Source organism: Dendropsophus ebraccatus, chromosome 6 (assembly GCF_027789765.1).
Source record: "Dendropsophus ebraccatus isolate aDenEbr1 chromosome 6, aDenEbr1.pat, whole genome shotgun sequence".
Lineage (NCBI taxonomy): Eukaryota > Metazoa > Chordata > Amphibia > Anura > Hylidae > Dendropsophus > Dendropsophus ebraccatus.
The window spans coordinates 70829941-70849945 of NC_091459.1; the positions used below are offsets into that span (position 1 = coordinate 70829941).

At 40.9% G+C, this 20005-nt stretch overlaps 1 protein-coding gene across 2 annotated transcripts in view; it reads left to right on the top strand.

The window, feature by feature from the left end:
* The window catches only part of PEX5L (peroxisomal biogenesis factor 5 like), a 222553-nt gene that overhangs the window by 182798 nt on the left and 19750 nt on the right, over positions 1-20005 (top strand). For both annotated transcript variants that reach the window (XM_069973806.1, XM_069973807.1), the window contains one exon: positions 13509-13595. In XM_069973806.1, coding sequence (XP_069829907.1) covers positions 13509-13595 — 87 coding nt within the window. The remainder of the gene's footprint in view (positions 1-13508; positions 13596-20005) is intronic.

Genomic DNA, 20005 nt, shown 5'->3' on the forward strand with positions numbered 1-20005 from the left:
ACCTGTCACCCCCGTGCCGGGGTGACAGGCTCCCGACCCCCCGTTACACCCCCCTATACTCACCTGATCCCGCTTTCTGATCTGGTCAGGTCACGGAGATATGAGCGATGAGCGAGAGTCCGACTCCACAGGAGAGTCCAACTCTCATAGAGAATGAATGGGGAGTGCGATGCTCCATCATTCTCTGTGGGCATCGGACTCTCCTGTGAGCGCACGCGCCAGGCTTCGGGCGCTCATATCTCCGTGACCCGACCGGATAAGGAAGCAGGACCCTGCGGGATCAGGTGAGTATAGGGGGGTGTAACGGGGGGGTCGAGAGCCTGGGTCCCTTTAAGAGCGACCTGGGTCCCTTTAAGAGTGAAATATGTCCCTTTAAGAGTGACCTGGTTCCCTTTAAGAGCGACCTGGCTCCCTTTAAGAGCGAAATGGGTCCCTTTAAGAGCGACCTGGGTTCTCTTTTTAGAGCGACCTGGGTCCTTTTAAGAGCAACTTTGGTCCCTTTAAGAGCAACCTGGGTCCCTTTAAGAGCGACCTTGGTCCCTTTAAGAGCGAAATGGGTCACTTTAAGAGTGGAATGGGTCCCTTTAAGAGCAAAATTGGTCTCTTTAAGAGCAACCTGGGTCCCTTTAAGAGCAACCTTGGTCCCTTTAAGAGCGACCTGGGTCCCTTTAAGAGCGACCTTGGTCCCTTTAAGAGCAACCTGGGTCCCTTTAAGAGCGAAGGGACCCAGGTCGCTCTTAAAGTGACCCATGTCGCTCTTAAAGGGACGGGAGCCAAGTTGCTCTCAAAGGGATGCGACCCAAGTCGCTCTTAAAGAGACGGCACCCAGGATTAAAGTTTCTCTTAAAAGGAAGTCACTGGTAAAGGGGCACTCTGGAAGTCACTGGTAAAGGGGTGCTCTTTTCAAGCACTATGTATTTCCCTGGAAATGCAAATCTAGTTTGCAAAGTGTTGCTCATGTCTTGGACTGACAAATAAAGCGACTGCAGTTAGTTTAAAGCATTCAGCACTGACTGGACTGAAGTTTTTGATGTTCCACCGTCTCAGACACAGGAGATGGCAATCCCAGCGAGTGAATAACCCCCAGATTGTCACACCACCAAACAATAGCAAGTTAATGCAATATGGTCAAATAAACACATTACATGGTTTAAGAACCAGGCACTTTTACGTAAATAAAATGTTGCAATCAACAAAACTTTTTAAAAGTAGACTTGGAAATCACGGTAGATGCCAGGCACATTTCTTAAACGTTACTGTAAAAAATTTTTACACTGTAGTCCTTGAGCTACTTATAACTTGAGCAGTCCTGCCACTAACTGGTTAAACAGTATCTTAACTAACTCAGCTCAACTGCCTCTGGTAGAGAGCCAAGATGGCGGCTCTGCCCTTGGCGCTGGACGAGGGTGGTCGCTCTTCTCCTGGTGGGAGTGTTGGAAAGGCTGGAAGCTGTGCCACTGCTGCTGCTACTGATGGTGCTGGGGTGGAGGACTCGACATTGTGGACAAAGCTTTCTCCATTCTGGTGGCAGATGCCAGGTGGCATTCGCCTCCACCATGGTGGTGGAGGCGACATCTCAGACTGCCGAAGGGTTGGTGGACCAGGACACAGTGGATACTGCAGGCGCTGGCTTCTCAACCACCAGGGTGACCTCTGCTGGTGTGGTTGTTACCTCGATGGCCGCCTCTGGAACGGCTGCGGGAATCGGTGGAACTGGTGGAGCCACTGGGACCGGAACCATTGGAGCTGCTTCTGCAGCTGCTGCTGGAGCTGGAGCCAGAGGGGAGAGAGGCGCTGGTTTAGCTGTGCTGGATGCGGAGGCTTTCCTGTCAGAGCGTGAGGGTGGCAGCGGTAGCAAACGCAGCCCTTCCGGAGACTCGCGAAGGACTACGGAGGGCCTTTGTGGATCCTCAGACCAGTCGTCTTTAATAGCGCTGTAAGGTAGGGGTGGTATTCTGGTAACACCTGCTGCCCACCAACCTCGAGGCCCCAGCATAGGGGTGAACTCTACCTGCTCTCCCGGGAACAGGAAATGCAGAGGCTCTGGCAGATCACGACGCTGGTTAACAAAGTACCATTTGCGTCCATTGTTGTCCTCTATGAAGCCATACCCCCGGTCACAGCTGAACTCTCGTACAGTCCCCTGCAGCCGCAAGGGATGAGCGTCCTTCTCAGTAGGCTCACTTAGTCTCTCGGTCCACCCACTCTTTGTAGAACTGCTGCAGACAGTCCTTCATCCCGAAAAACCACTGTGTTATCTCAGGCCCCTCTGGGCTCGGTGGCCTGCCGTCCATCAGTCGGGGCTGTATCACTACCCCTTTCTCCCAGGGGATGACAGGGACCTGGCGCGTTTCAGTCTCTAGCACCCCAGACACTTCTGGGTCGGGAGCCACAAGTGCTTCATCCAGAGGCATACTGATGCAGACCTGCTCAGAGGAGGTGGAGACAGGCTGCGGCTTGGGCATGTCCTCTGGCTTGTCGATAATGGGAGCTCGGGATTCATGGTGCTGCTGGCTTGCCATGCTACCGACGTCTGAACCACCTCCTTTTCCCAGCGGTCCACGTTCCGCCCACTTCCTGTGTGGGATGGAGGCACTGTTTCTCCTATATACAGCCAGAGTGCCGTCTGCTTCAACAGGCGGCGACTGTGTAGAGGGGGAGGGGCGGGGACTACACAGAACTGCTGAATAGCAATTTTTACCTTATTCTAGCAATTATTAATAATCCCTTTCTCCCATAGAGTAACCATATAACTGTATGGCAACACAGACAGCCGCAGTTACGGCCGTCATGTTTGGTGAATTTTTAAAGCGAATCGGGTGAAATTCGCTTCGCAATGTGAAGCGAATTTATCCCCGGATTCGCTGCAAATTTGGCTTCCCCAGATTCGCTTTGCTCATCCTTATCTACCATAATATCCCTTTTAATTGAGGCAGTGTACTTGTCTTCAAATGTATGAGGGTATGTATGCAAACTGTTTAATGGTGACCTATAGTACATTAAAGGTTAATAAAGTTTTACTTTAAAAAAATAAAGATGAAGGGCTTTCTATAAGCCTATTTCTATAAGCCTTACTAGAGAATATGTAAATTCCATTGGGCAATGAGTACTACTTTATTTGCTCTATAGAAACACTTATTGGGGTAAGAGTACACTGAACAGACTGTTTTTTCAAAGTGAATATAAATCTTAATAAAATGTATTAATCTTTCCTGCAACAATGAAATCATCAGCACAGTTATTCCAAAACACTGTGAGATTCTCCACCTTCTGGGGGAAAAAAAGCCTCATTAAATGATCTCTGAGTAAAAAGAACTAAGACAATGGTGCTGATGGCGTGCACAAAAATACCTGGGAAGGTATTAAGGGAATTGAAGCTATCTATTCTAAGGCACATCCATATGCTGACCTATTGATAAGTCACTTAAGCATCTATTTGTTCAATTTGCCATCTGCTTCTCATTATCTGTGAATACGTAACATAACCACAGTACCCATGTGGTCATTAACAAGCTGAAGAGGGAGAAATTTTAAAAAAAATTGCAAGAATTAGCAACAAAATCCAGTAATATTTACTACCCCTGCATGATCCTGTAGAGTCACAGCTACTGCACAACTACAAAAGACTTTTTTTAGGTCTGTGCCTTCCTAGGCCTCTAATATCAAAGGGTGCCTAGTTACAAATATACAGTAACTATATAAAGATTTTTTCTTTCCAAGTTTCTACTGTTAACAAACAGCTCGGACTTGTATTATGGATCTATACGCTTCCAAGTTAAAATTAAACTGTGTGACAGCATACAGGGTCACATAGAAGCCATCTAGGCACACTATGCTATGAGAATGGACCCTAATAAATATACAGTAACAACAACTACTCCAATGCTGTTTAGGATAAAAGGAACATTAAACTTTGTTATCAGCATTATGCAGTTGAATGTATGCAGTCAGTATACGTATGTACAAGTATATGTTGGAACCTTTAGTTCTGAGAACCTACTGTAACATATGCATAAATTTTTGTAAATGATATTAAGAAGCCTATGGCTGTGTTCACACACCATAAAATACAGGTAAAATACAGCTGTAATCCTTTTTTTTACTATAAGATTGTGCTCCATTGAAGTCAATGGGAAATTGGACTGCAGTGCAATTTAAGTCAGTTGAAACAATGGGAGATGCACTACTTTATATATTTAATGTAAATTATAGATTGTATAAACTTGAATTAGTTATATTTATTACAAATTTACAAATGTTAATATAAACTTCAGATCAGATATCTGGTTCTAATTCATAAAATATACTGTTGCCTGGTTCTACCCAAAGTCCTGGTTCTACCCAAAATAAATCTGTAATCTGATTGGGTGCTAAGGGGTAACATTGACTATTCTCTCCTGTTGCTGGACTGTGTGGCCCATGGTGTCATTGTCCCTTCAACCAAAAAGACTCCTTCATGGAGAATAGCTCTGTTGGTTGCCTACAAGATCCCCTGGATAGTCTTAGAAACTAGACAAGCACTGTATTCTTCAAGGATCAGGATATGGCCCTGTCTGGTTGACAGTGAAGACTTAAGTGCTCTCAGAGCTTTTCCACATATTAACGTATTGTGTTTTATCATAAGTAGGACATCAGAAAGTCCAAGTGGTAACAAGGCCTGAAGAAAAAAGAGCAGCATAGTGGTGCTTACCTGAGTAAATTATTAAGTGTAACTGTCATTTCCAGTAACTTTTGAAACGTCCTCAGACACTTCAAAGGTCACTGATCGCAGCAGGTCTCATTCCTGATACCTGCTGTGATTCCAAGATACAACCTGGGGAACTATGTGGCAGGACGGAGATATCAATCAAATCCCCAGATGTCAATCAAATCCAAATTCTTTCCTCCATTATAGTTTATGGAGTTAAAAAAGTCTGATGTCCCTGGAAAGTTAAAGATACTGCCATGCACTCCTTACATTTGCATTTTAGTGTGTTGATTAGCCTCTACCTTCACAGACTTTCAGGTACCTTTTACCCTGCCGTTCTTCCTCCTGCACTCAGAAACACCACTCAAAACTTGCCGCCACTCTGTATTACTTCATTTAGTTAGTGCTGCAAGGGCGCCTCCTCCCTTTGGTTAGGTAAAGTTGATGACCAGTCTGCCTGTTTCTTCCGGACATGGTACCATTGGGACCAGTTTACAGATACTATGAAACAGAAGACTCTAATAGCCCAGTGCCCTCCCCCACCCCACCTTTTTTTTTTTTTTTTTTTTTCTTTCTTTCCTTTCTTCTCACCCCACTTTCAGCTTTCTCATTTTCTAATGTTTTCTTCGCTGTTTGGGAACTGGCCAATTTGACCTGCCTTATGTATACTGTTGCAGCATAAGTTGCAGTTGTGACATGCAATGCACAGAAAAAATAAAACAAAGTTATTTGTTTTCTGTGTTTGTGTCACATTCATCGATATTGTTATTTTATTTAAAAATTCAATAAAATGTAGAATTTATTTTTTAAAATCATAGTTGCTAACAGTTTGGATTCTGGTTTACAGATTTACACACTACGTATATTTAAGTCAGTATTGTGGTCCTCATATTGCAACCAAAACCAGGAGTGGATTAAAAACACAGAAAGGATCTGTCCACACAATGTTGAAATTGAGTGGATGGCCGCCATAGAACAGTAAATAACTGCCATTATTTCAGTATAACAGCCATTGTTTTAAAATAACAGCAAATATTTGCCATTAAATGGCGGCCATCCACTCAATTTCAACATTGTGTGAACAGAATTTTTCTGTGTTTTCAATCCACTCCTGGTTTTGGTTGCAATATGAGGACCACAATACTGACTGAAATATATACGTAGTGTGAACCCAGCCTTAAAAGCTCCAGAAACTCTGCATGTTTTTTTTCTTTTTTCAATTTTTTTCATTATATATATAACAGCTTGGGGGGGGGGACTCACAAATTATGTACATTTTTATCAAAAGTTTGGCAAAATGCCTAGTAAGCATGTTCTATGGCACTTTGCTAGGGATAATTCTTTATAAATGTTACCTTGTATTCAAAGAGACACCATAAATGTTATAGAGTTCAGCCTGATAACATTAAGCTATCCCATTACCTTTTCCATGGTGGAAATGTAGCCATTATGCTGTGGATATCTAGCAGCAAAGGGTCACTAACAAGTGGTAATGGGAATGGTCTTCCTTCAGCTAATGCTTTAATGCCCTACACCTCACCTCCTGGAAATGACCTTTACATTCTGTGGCTTGTAATGGAGCATATCATTAAGTATTGAAGAGCTGGTAGTCAGTTTATAAATATACCTCTCTTAATATAGCTGCATTTTAGATATTCATCGTCTGTGCTGTCTGGTAGTAAATCCTCTTTCATTAAGGACTAAGGCATATTTAAGATGCTTACAATACATACAACTCCTTAATCCTTCCCAACTACTTGATTTCTTCATATAGAATTACATAGTGTTTAACCACAGTTGCACTGAAGTCTTCTTGCTCTGACCTTTATTCATTTCTGCTTATCTAATTTTTTCAGGTTTTTTTCTTCAGCTGTTATAGGAAATCCATCAGCACATGTACAAAGACATAATTTATGAAATTCCTTATAATAGTGGTAAAAATGCTTCAAAATGTAGAGAAAGTTCCCTGTTTTTGTATTCCCTTCTGGCTTTAGGTATAAACTGCATGTTTAAATCAAGTGTACTTACCCAAAGAGGCTGAAAAGAAAGATGAGGCAAGACAAATGTACCCCAGTTATGGACACTGTAGTCACTCTGCAGCATCCCACAGGTTGAGTTTGTAACTGAAGAAAACACCTATTAACTGGCAGATCAATGGAGACTTCAGGATCATAGCGCTTACTAGGCCAGCTGAACACTCCTGTGTCATTTAAATGGTTATGGTAGCCCAAAAGTGATGTCCAGTGCCACAGTGCAATATCCAGGCCAAATAGAAAGCCCAAGTTACTTTTTCCCTTGCCTCTCAATACAAAGAAGTCTATGGATAGTCGGCAGATGTTCTTATCCTTTATGGCTTGGAATACTGCTTTGTACTGCAATGTTCTAAACCTCTTTAACTCTTCACGGTCACAATTCCCAGCCTTCTAACTGCCAAAGGTCTTCTCTCCTTGGCCAGATATTTGGCCACATATTTTGGTTGTACTAATACAGGGAGCCAAGACTGGACCAGATTCAACCTTCACCTTCCTCTTAAAGGAAATCCATAAGACATGTGCTACTCTGTATTCTGAGACTTTTAAGGTGATCTTCAACAGGATAGCTAAGCTACATTGGAAACAAGTCTGAAATACAGGCATACAGATCTTATTATTTTACAAATAAATAGATACAAATTAGAATTGGGTAGGTGGGGTAACTCACTGTATAACTAAGTCTATGCCTGTCCCCCTCTCTATATGCTTCTTCTGTTATTTATCGCCAGTATTGTAAAAACTGGAATTCATGCATGCTTAACACGATTCCTTTAGTATCTTGGTAAACTTTAACAGCAGTAGGCGACTGACAAATGCCCTTTTAGTAATGCTGTGATTTATTTTTACTGTATCATTTATTAAGATTGTAATACTTTTGTCATTAGCACTGCTGGTTAAAGTGGCTTGGCTTCATGCATTATGTAACTAAATATGAATATATTACTTATTTATTATATTTGTACAGTCTACTTGACAACAACATGTTTACAACATTTTGCAGAATAAAAATAAATAGTCACAAAATGAAATGCATTGTATAGAAACTTTGGTTCCTGACTTTAAAGCAAATGTACCACTAGGTACATCACTATGTGCTTTTTACATTAACAGAACAGCGGCGGGTCGGGGATGCTGGAGGCATTGTCTCCAGTGTAATGCTACCCCCCTCCCTTCTGCAACGTGGGTCTATTGAATCTAATGGAGCTGCGTCATTGAGGGGAGGGGGGTTACTCATACTGGGGGGGGGGCGGGCCCAGCCCCAGTACTTCATGCCCAGCTGGTGCTCAGGAATAGACTGGCCCAGTGCGCTGGAACAGGGCAGGGGTTAAAAAAAAAAAAAACGCCCCATGGGCAACCCCACACCAGCGCCAGTCTGTTCATGTGAAAAGCTTATAGAGATGTACTTAATGGTACATTCTGTTTTAAAAAAAAGTAACTATAGGGCACATATAGCGTAGTCTTCACATTAGTATGATTTCCTGAAGTATGCTATGTAAGGAAAACCTGCTGCAAACCTTGTGTCTTTTGAGCACATACAGTCATGGCCAAAAGTTTTGAGAATGATACAAATATTAATTTTTACATCTACTATATTAAGTCTACTGCTTCAGTTTTTAAAATGGCAATTTGCATATGCTCCAGAATGTTATAAAGAGTGATTAGCTTAACAGCAATTACTTGCAAAGTCAATATTTACCGAGAAAATAAACTTTATCCCCCAAAACACATTTCAACATCATTGCAGCCCTGCCTTAAAGGGAAAAGGGAAAAGGGAGAAAAGACGTTGAAATATATAAATATGAGATCAGGACATTGGGGGACGTTGACCATGGCACTTTAATCACTATGTAGATTAGCACTGTCACTTTAGGGTGATATATGATATTTGCACTTTATAATAATTCATCATGATTGGTTTACAATTTATTATTTAGTTTATAATTTGTATGTTTATGATATATGCAGTGATAAAGGTTTTTGCACTATATGCACTTTATTGAAATTTTTATAATTTGATATTACACAATGACTGACTTAGATGTTTACACTATTTATATTGCACTTTTTTCATATAAAAAAAATTTTTTATTTTGTGTCTAAAGGTCGATATATGTCCATTTGTTCTACTGTCCTTGTAAAACATATAGCCTCCCAGTAGTGAGTACCTGATACCTTCCGTGTACGCAGATCGCGGGAGACTCGGGCACAGGCGTCTTTCCGGAACAGCCTCAAGGTTCGCTGTGCGCATGCCCGCTTGCGTTCCACCGGCGGGCATGCGTTCCAGTGACGTAGGCCGGAAGGAATAGATGTGATTCCTGGCTCCTCCTTCGATCTGCGTCATCCCCCGGAAGGAATCCCATAGCCTACTATAAATAGTGGAAGTGACGGGAGTTAAGACACGCCCCTTGAGAAAGCGGAAGTACGCGAAACGTGCGTCGGGGTAGCGACATCATTGCCATGGGTAAGCATATGTCTTGAGTTAGGCTGTCAACCTATTATAGGTCAGGTATATTTATGCCTAGGAAGCCTGGGAGGCTATGTGGGTATACTGCATAGATGTCAACAGTGATTTTCATGCTTGCCGTTATTCATGTACGTTCATTTGATTTTTCAAGTACTGTGGCAGTGGGTTGCTTTTTTCTATTGGATTTTCCTTGCACTATATGTAAATTTTGAGTGTTGATTTTAAGTCATGCCAATAAACTTTATGCTATATTTTGTATCATAGCCTTTCTTTGTTTGTGTAAATGATATTATTTATGGGCTATTAGTAACAGTATTCATGGACCATTAAAAATTAAGGGTTATTAATTCCGTTGTTGGAAACCGCATAATACTATATTGGTGTCCATTGGAACTATTGTGTATAAACTGCCTTAAAGGTAAGCTAACATCGTTTCAGTGATTGCTCCATTAACACAGGTGTGGGTGTTGATGAGGACAGGGCTGGAGATCAATCTGTCATGATTAAGTAAGAATGACACCACTGAACACTTTAAAAGGACGCTGGTGCTTGGCATCATTGTTTCTCTTCTGTTAACCATGGTTATCTCTAAAGAAACACGTGCAGTTATCATTGCACTGCACAAAAATGGCCTAACAGGGAAGAGTATCACAGCTAGAAAGATTGCACCTCAGTCAACAATCTGTCGCATCATCAAGAACTTCAACAACTTCCATTGTTGCCAAAAAGGCTCCAGGACGCCCAAGAAAGACCAGCAAGCTCCAGGACCGTCTCTTAAAAGTGTTTCAGCTGCAGGATTGGGCTACCAGCAGTGCAGAGCTTGCTCACGAATGGCATCAGGCAGGTGTGAGTGTATCTGCACGAACTGTGAGGTGGAGACTCTTGGAGCAAGGCCTGGTCTCAAGGAGGGCAGCAAAGAAGCCACTTCTCTACAGAAAAAACACCAGGGACAGACAGAGTAGACTGCTGAGGACTGGGGTAAACTCATTTTCTCTTATGAATCCCCTTTCCGATTGTTTGGGACATCTGGAAAACAGCTTATTCGGAGAAGACGAGGTGAGCGCTACCATCAGTCTTGTCTCATGCCAACTGTAAGCATCCTGAAACTATTCATGTGTGGGGTTGCTTCTCAGCCAAGGGAATCGGCTCTCTCACAGTCTTGCCTAAATACACAGCCATGAATAAAGAATGGTACCAGAATGTCCTCCAAGAGCAGTTTGGCAATCAACAATGCCTTTTCCAGCATGATGGAGCACCTTGCCATAAAGCAAAGGCGATAACTAAATGGCTCAGGGAACAAAACATAGAGATTTTGGGTCTATGGCCTGGAAACTGCCCAGATCTTAATCCCATTGAGAACTTGTGGTCAATCATCAAGAGACGGGTGGACAAACAAAAACCAACAAATTCTGACAAAATTCAAGCATTAAATGTGCAAGAATGGACTGCTATCAGTCAGGATTTGGTCCAGAAGTTGATTGAGATCAGCCAGGGAGAAATGTAGAGGTCCTGAAGAAGAAGGGTCAACACTGCAAATATTGACTTGCTGCATTAACTCATTCTAACTGTCAATATAAACTTTTGTTACTCATAATATGATTGCAATTATATTTCTTTATGTGATAAAAACATCTGACAAACACACATAAAAACCAAAGGGCAGCAGATCATGTGAAAATATAATATTTGTGTCATTCTCAAAACTTTTGGCCATGACTGTAGACGTCCACAGATGTCTGGCCTATAGAGAACCTTAGAGTTGTTCTTACACAAAGGGATCTATCTACATAGCTTAAATCCAACCAGTTAGTGAACCATTATATTTATTTTCAGCAAAACCTGAAGGGCATGCACTCCTGACTTACATTGTAAAATCTTTCATACGCAATAAAAGGCCTGCAAACGCATGACTACCCCAGTAAAGGTCAAATAGTACAGTGTAAAACAGCTAGATTAATGCAGTATGAGATCATATAGACGTTTGAGAAATTAGGTACTGTTTTCCTTCTCACTGTAAATCCTGCTTCCATGTAATTTTGTACATAAATGGCAGGAAATCTGATGAGAATTATGACTTACTGCCTTGTTTTATATGGAAGTAAATCAACGATTCACAATGTGCCCACATGAATCCATACCTATTCTCCTTTTCTATTTGTTAGTGGCTAAGCAGTATTATTATTATTATTATTATTATTATTATTATTATTATTATTATTTTAAATTCACAACTGCTCGAAGCCACATAATATAAGAACATTAAAAAGGCTGTCTAATGGCAGACATTGATTCATTTAGCATATGGTTCTGATTGATGGGACCATTGTCAAAAGCTAGATTAAAAGCCCCAGGAAACCATCCTGTCTCCTTGTCTCCTGTCAGCTCTATGCAGCCATTTTTAATAGGTCCAACTTATTACATCCTACCAATATTCTATCGATGACTGTCCACAAACAATCTCTATAAGAACAGTATTACAAAGGCATGGGGATCTGCCAATTACAAAGATTCAGGACATTCCTCATTACGACTATAGGAGTAATTTCTGGGTAGTGGGCTGCACTCTAAGCATGAATAATATCTATTGCACCAACACTCCCTGCATTGCCACACACTAAAATGTAATCACTCCCACTCATCCTGATAAGCCAGCAGACCTCACAATATAATGCAGTTACACACATTAAAACAAGAGCCAAGTCTGAATAAAGCCAATGAATCAAACAGTCACAATGACAATATTGGCAGACAAAAAAAAAAGATGTATGAATTTATGAATGTATAAAAGATGTAGAAAACACTGACATGAACTGATTTATTGAGGACGATGTACACTAATGCAATATTTGGCAGAAAACAGAAGAACTAGTTTACATACAAGGGGTTTTCCAAGTACTGAAAAAATGCGGCTAAAGGATGCAATGCCATGTTAAGAAGCATTACTGACCTGATAAAAGCCTAGGCAGGGCCATATTAACAGCTGCTGCTGCAGTAGGTACTAAACCTGAAGACGCCCCATCTCGGGGAGTGTGGGGGAAAGTGATTTCGGCCACATGTATTTCACTCCATGGAGAAACATTGTCTGAATCGTGTTTTTCATGGCCATATCCCACCCACCCACTCACTCAAAAGGACACCAGATTTACTGAAAAGTCTGAACAGGAGGTGGGAGACTAAAAAAAATAAAAACCAAAAAAAAAGTTGTTTCCTTCCCCCTGCTCCGTGGTGCTGCCCCCCTGCAAGGTGCTGCCCTAGGCACCGGGCCACAGGTGCCTGATGGTAAATATGGCCCGGAGCCTAGGCCCAGTGCTGCTTTCTGTTTCTTGCTTCACCAGTGTACACCTGTATAACCATGTGACCACACCAAAAACTTACTGGCGGTTTTGGTGGTGAACCACATAAGACACCCCCTCCATTTTCAGAACTCATAAAATCTAATAATATTAAAAATATAAATATATATAAATATAATATTAAAAATATATAATATATATTAAAAAAAAAAATTTGGGGGGGTGTAAAAAGACAAGAATAGAGGTGCAATATAGTTTATGCAGGATAGGATGGACAGCAAACCTTGTGTTTTGTGATTGGCAACAATAGAAACAATTTGCATGACCTTTGGGTTTTGCAATGTTAGTATAGAAAAGTAACAGAAGGTTTATAGTTTAGGGAAGATTGAGAATGAAGTATAGAGAAGGCCTGACAAATAAGACAGCACAGAAACACAGCTGGATATAACAGTACAAGTGCACTACTGGGAATCATCAGCATAAAAAGTGTCCTGTAAATCAAAACTCTTTATTATGTTTCCATCTGGAGCTGAAGAAAGAGATCCTAATAGTAAATCCCAAGGAGCCCAATATAAAGGGGAATGGAAGGCAAGGTGGAACCCTGCTTAAATAATGATCAGAGAGAGACGTGATACTCTACATAATGTAACTCAGTACTATTCCTAGTAAGAGAAGATTTATTTACTGTGTCCAATGCAGCAAATAAATTCAGATCAATTGAAAACATAATAGCAAGGAGACTGTATAAGACGTCTGCAAATGTACAAAGCAACCAGATTGTAGGGGAACAAGTACAGCAAAGAGACGATTAGCTACAGGGAGACAGCACATATTATTGTACGGCAAATCTGCACGAAAGGGCAGGAAACATTTTGTAACCCCAAAAATGATAGCTGGTTATTAGGATCAAAATCCAGTTTATATTTATAAATTTTGTATTTACCAATTTAAGATCTATAATTGATTCTGCTATTGTCTTAAAAAAACAATGTTGACAGCCCAGAGGCAATGATGAATGCTTTATTTTTCAGGGTAGAGAATCACGTTTGGGAGGAGCATACTTGTCTAGAAACCAATCACTAGAGGAAGAATTTGAAAGAGCGAAGGCTGCGGTTGAGGTAAAGTGTCCCACAGAGACATCATGAAAGTGCTCGTTCATGTCCTGACAGAATTAACAATGAGGCTGTCAGGAATGGAAAAATATTAATTGTGGTCTAATAATTGTTGTTGAGTAATTGCTCTGAATGGCCAACGATGGCACATATAGGACCACTTGTATCTGCTCAATATATACTTTACATTTGGCAATTTAGACAAGCCATGCTTCCTTTACTGGTCATTTTGAATGTGGGGGTGTGTTTTCCCTACACCCCTTACACTAGACTTTTATTTGTTCTTTGTTCTTCATCAAGTAAAGATGAGAAGAGATTGTAGAGAAGCGATAAACAAAAAATAATTCCCTACAGTACATCGTATTGAGCATCCATTTTTATTTTTCTTTAACTCCTTCAGGACCACAACACTATCTTTATTTTTTTTCATTTGCAGAGTCATATAAGGATTTTTTTTGTGCTACCAACTAAACTCTGCAATGACACCCTGCATGCATATTTACCCCATTCACTGTGCAGTAAAACTGACATGTTAGATGTATTCCTCAGGTCAGGAAGATTACAATGAAAACCAATTAATAAAGCTTTTGTAAAGCTTTTTGTTTTACTACATTCAAAAAATGTAAAACTTTTTAAACAAAAATTACTTTAAATCACTATATTTTGACCCCATTTTTTGTAACATGATGTTTACTTTTTATGACCAAAACAACAAAATTCTGATATTTAATGTTTATTTTTCTTTAGGACATTAAACCTGCGAGATCAATAACTAATTTTTTATAGTTAGACACAATTCCGCATGCAGTGATACCAATTTTTTTTTATGTTTACATTTTTATTTATAGAAAATGGTGAAAGAGGAGTGACTTGGGCTTTTATCAAGGGACTTTTTTTTTATACATTTTTAAAAACATTCTTATGTTTTTGTACACTTTTTAAGTCCTCATGTAGAACTAAGCTTGCTAATACTGTTCGATGCAGCCACGTTGCAGGGGTGCCAATCAGACATCTGACAAGTGAGGCACCCGTCCCCTGCATAGACTGTTAATTAATGTGAGGCAGTCAGGAAGAGGAACTTGGGTACAGTCCCTTTAAGAGACACTTGGGTACCGTCCCTTTAAGAGCAACTTGGGTACTGTGCCTTTAAGAATTACTTTGGTTCCGTCCCTTTAAGAGTGACTTGGGTACCGTCCCTTTAAGAGCAACTTGGGTACTGCACCTTTAAGAGCGACTTGGGTACCGTCCCTTTAAGAGCGACTTGGTTACCGCATTTTTAAGAGCGACTTGGGTACCGCACCTTTAAGAGCGACTTGGTGACCGTCCCTTAAAGAGAGACTTGGGTACCGTCACTTTAAGAGAGACTTGGGTACTGTCCCTTTATGTATGCAGTGAGGGTGTCAGCTCTGCTACACGGCTGACTCAGCTCTGCAACATAGTGCAGGTGTCGGCTCTGCTACACAGCTGCCTCTGCTCTGCTACGTAGTGCAGGTGTTGGCTCTGCTACACGGCTGGCTCAGCTCTGCTACATAGTGCTGGTGTCGGCTCTGCTACACAGCTGCCTCTGCTCTGCTACGAAGTGCGGGTGTTGGCTCTGCTACACGGCTGCCTCAGCTCTGCTACATAGTGCGGGTGTTAGTTCTGCTACATGGCTGCCTCAGCTCTGCTACATAGCTGCCTCAGCTCTGCTACACGGCTGCCTCAGCTCTTCTAATTAGTGCAGGTGTTGACTCTGCCACACAGCTGCCTCAGCTCTGCTATGTCATGCGGGTGTTGGCTCTGCTATACGGCTGCCTCAGATCTACTACGTAGTGCGGGTGTCGACTACATGGCTGCCTTAGCTCTGCTTTGTAGTGCGGGTGTTGGCTCTACTACACGGCTGCCTTAGCTCTGCTACGTAGTGCGGGTGTTGGCTCTGCTACACGGCTGCCTCAGCTCTGCTACGTAGGACCTTCAAACTTCTACATCTTCTATTGGCCAATAGTGGATATGTGACTATGTGGATGTTTTGAGGTATTGACTGACAAGACCTTAGAATTTCTATCGGCTGCTATATTTCAGCTATTTGCTGTGATTTGCTGTTAGCATTATGAGTGTGGCCACTATTTTCAATTGACCATTATTTCCTTAAAAACATTGTGTGAACATACCTAAAACTGAAAAGTCTTCAAATATTTCATTTATAGTTTTCCTATGAGTATGTTCCTGCTTTTGGCTACCAAATACTGATATAGAATGCTGAATGGAATACTGTAGCGTGAAAGTAGCTTCTTAGTATGAGTTAATGTCCTGCACTGTTCTCTGCCCCCCAAAGCTCTGGCCTCATAATTTTATAGTTAAAAAAAATTTATGAATGTGGGAATGGAATAGTGACCATGGCAGCACAGATGACAGGGATAGATCTTTGCATCTATTATTTATAACCTCATTAGATAAGTAGTTTTGGACAGTGATAAAAATAGGGTTAGTATTACTTTAAGGTTTATTCTCCTTTTCTAATGGGACGGGATGGGGGGTGAAGCAAGTTAATAATGTACCAAGTATTTTAGGATTTAACAATTTATTTTCAGAAGATATGATCTTAATCTACTCTTCCATGTCATCTCTTCCGAAAACACTGACATAAGAAGCAACACATTTTTCACAAGACACAAATTTATAAAGCGATAGCATCGTACTGGGCAATTTTCATCTTCTGCACAAAATCAACATTTTCCTGTAGGAAATATGAGATCCAGATGAAGGTGACAGATGATTGCTGCACAAAACAGGAAGAATTATTCATTGCTAAGATACTTGTTCTGGGTATAAAAAAAAAATCCCAGGCAGATGATATTCATTCCATAGAAACAATATTAAAGGCTTTACTTATAGATATTGTTGGCATGGTAAAATGAGTGATAGACTTACTGAAAAGCAATACATTTAAAGTCTATACATCAACTATAGATCCTAAGGCCATCAATTCTGCAAGGCAATTTGCAGTCATCTGGAATTACAAGTGAATTCACACACTGCACTCTGTTCTTAAAAGCTTAGGCCAAACACTGGCTGCCACCACGGTATGTTGACACCTTCATGAATCCTACTTGTATGCCAGTCTTGATAAATGTCCCCCCCAAATGTACTTTGTAATGACACTCTTCATTTTTCTATACAATATGCTGCAGAAGAAAAATGCTACACTTACATATATGTGACTTTTTGATTCAGTGTGATAAGATGTGATGTAAAATCATTTAAAAAAATTTTACATAATTTTTTAGCACTCCTAGGCCCGTGCCTCTCAATTCCAGTCCTCATTGCCCACCAACAGGTCGTATTTTAACCCCTTAGCGACCCATGACGTATCTGATACGTCATGGTGCCGCTCGGGGTGTTCTGAACCCCGCTCTGAACGGCGCTGATCCCGGCTGACACGTGCAGCCGGGCAGTGCCTATATTAGCCTGCGCGGGTCCCGTTGCCGCGCCGGCTAATTAAGCCTCTAAGTGCAGCTGTCAAACCTGACAGCTGCACTTAGAGGCTTAGGTAAACACATCCCTGGTGTCTAGTGGGACGGATCTCCCCCCCGCGATGCGATCGCGGGGGGGGAGATCCGTTCTTCTGCCCGTGCTGGGCCTCAGCGTCGGAATGACGCTGATCCCGGCTCGGCAATAGATTGCTATGGCCTGCAGCAGGCCATAGTAATCTATGACCGATCTAATCGATCTTGGCTGTGTATATACACAGCATTGATCTCTATGAGAGATCAGTGCTGTCTATATACAAGTCCCCCAGGGGGGCTTCTAGTTACAGTAAAAAAAAAAGTAAAAAAGTGTTTTTTTATTAATAAAAAATCCCCTCCCCTAATAAAAGTCCAAATCACCCCCCTTTTCCCATTTTATAAATATAAATTAATAAATAAATAAATAAACATATTTAGTATCGCCGCGCGCGTAATCGCCTGAACTATTAATTAATCACATTCCTGATCTCGCACGGTAAACGGCGTCAGCGCAAAAAAAATTCCAAAGTGCAAAATTGCGCATTTTTGGTTGCATCAAATCCAGAAAAAATGGAATAAAAAACGATCAAAAAGTCGTATATGCGCAATCAAGGTACCGATAGAAAGAACACATCATGGCGCAAAAACTGACACCTCACACAGCCCCATAGACTAAAGGATAAAAGCGCTATAAGCCTGGGAATGGAGCGATTTTAAGGAACGTATATTTGTTAACAATGGTTTGAATTTTTTACAGGCCATCCGATACAATATAAGTTATACATGTTATATATCATAGTAATCGTAACGACTTGAGGAACATGCATAACAAGTCAGTTTTACCATAGGACGGACGGCGTAAATGCAAAACTCCCCGAAATCAAAACAAATTCGTTTTTTTTTTTCAATTTGACAGCGCAAATGATTTTTTTCCGGTTTCGCAGCATATGTTATGGAAAAATAATGCCTGTCATTACAAAGTACAATTGGTTTCGCAAAAATAAGCGCTCATATACGTCTCTAGGTGAAAAAATGCAAGCGCTATGGACTTTTAAACTTAAAATGGAATAAGCAAAAGCGCAAAAACGAAAATAGGCTTTGACCTTAAGGGGTTAAGGATTTCCTTAGTATTTCACAAGTGATATAATTATACTCAATGCATCAGGTATTATCACAGGTGTCCTTTGTATGGGATATCCTCCAAACATAACCTGTTGGTGGGCCATGAGTACTGCAATTGAGAAGATAATGGACTTCTATAGGCAATACCTTGATTGCTCATAGAGATTAATGCAGCACCTATATACTGCATTGATCCACTATCTCAGCACTCGATTTCTACAGACTGCTAAAGGCATCCTGTAGCAATTGCCAAGCCATGGCAGCAACCAGGGCCTAGTAGAGAGGCTTTAGGCTGTCACTAACAATGAATCTGCTTCAAGTTATCACATTGTGGGAGACGATCCATCAACTGGACAACAAATGAAAGACATTTTTTACATTTAAATGCTGCAGTCAGAATTGACAGCAGCATTAAAACTGTTAAAATAGCCAGCAATGTAGATTGTAAAGAGGGTGGTCAGCACCCAGTCAAATAGATGCTGTTTCCCTGTATCACGGATTCCGAGCACGAAGGTAGCGCCCCTGGATGCCGGGGTATATATAAGGAAGAAAAGACTGGATTCCTTCAGCTCACGTAAAATCATTCAAATTTTATTTCAGTAATTCATAAAAAAGACAGCCGACGTGTTTCGAGCCTAGCCTGGCTCTTAGTCATGGCATCTGAGTAATAATGTTACAAAACAAACAGAATGTTAGTGTATGTACAGACAAAGTGATTAAAATAACACAAAACAAACTAAATTAGTTGGTTAGTCACATGAGACATGGACAATAGCATATTAATGAAAAATATGGGGTGCATAGCCCGTATATAACTGTCTTGATATGGTCAGCCTCTAGCTACATACATACAGTGGCAAACAGATTATATACATTGCTGAACCCAAATGAGGTATAATATGGACCCCAAATCACATAGACAACACTTGGAAATAAACAAAGTATAGAAAGTATATCTAAATGTATATCCAAATGTATATCCAAATGTATATCCAAATGAGAGTATATCCAAATGAGTGGAGAAGATATAATGTGTAACTGTAACAAATCAAATCAACAACTTATTCTATTTGGATACCTGGAAAAAGTGCAATCACTGGGGAAAAAGGGTAATACCTCCCATTTTAAACGGTCATCCCGAAACAAAAGTCTCTGTGATACACAAAAATATAATGAATGCCTAATGCGTGCAGAGACCAATGCCACCATTTGCAAAGACACTCACCTATGAGACCCGAACGGCAGGAGAGAAAGCAAGTGGCGCCGCAAAGGATCGCGGCGTCTGAAGCTCATGGCTACATGCCGAAATATATGCCCGGCGAAACCGGAAATTACGTTTACGTCATATCCGGTTGTTGGAACGCATGAAGCGTGTCATGAGTATCCCGGGGCTAAATAAGGGGGCGGAGTCAAACTCCGTAGTCCTATTGATGCGTTCCAGCATGGAGCGCATTGCTTAACTGTCCACATCCTGTATCGGAACATAAACACAAGATGGAATAAAAAAGCTTGCGCTCAGAGACAGGAAGAAAACAATAAGAAAAATGAAGATAAATTGCAGAGAAAACGCAGGGGCATATTAGATGTTTAGTTGCTGGGTAAAATGACACTCAGTTCTATAAACAATAGGTGCTGATATATGCATAAATGAAAAAAAGGAGTGCCTATTGTGGATACTGTATAGGTGGTGTAAAGTAAATATACACTTGATGCGATATGTATATGTAAATATAATAAACACTACCTAAATATTGCCAGTAAATTTTCTCAAAAGTATGATGGATATAAATGAATGGAGAGAAAAATCTG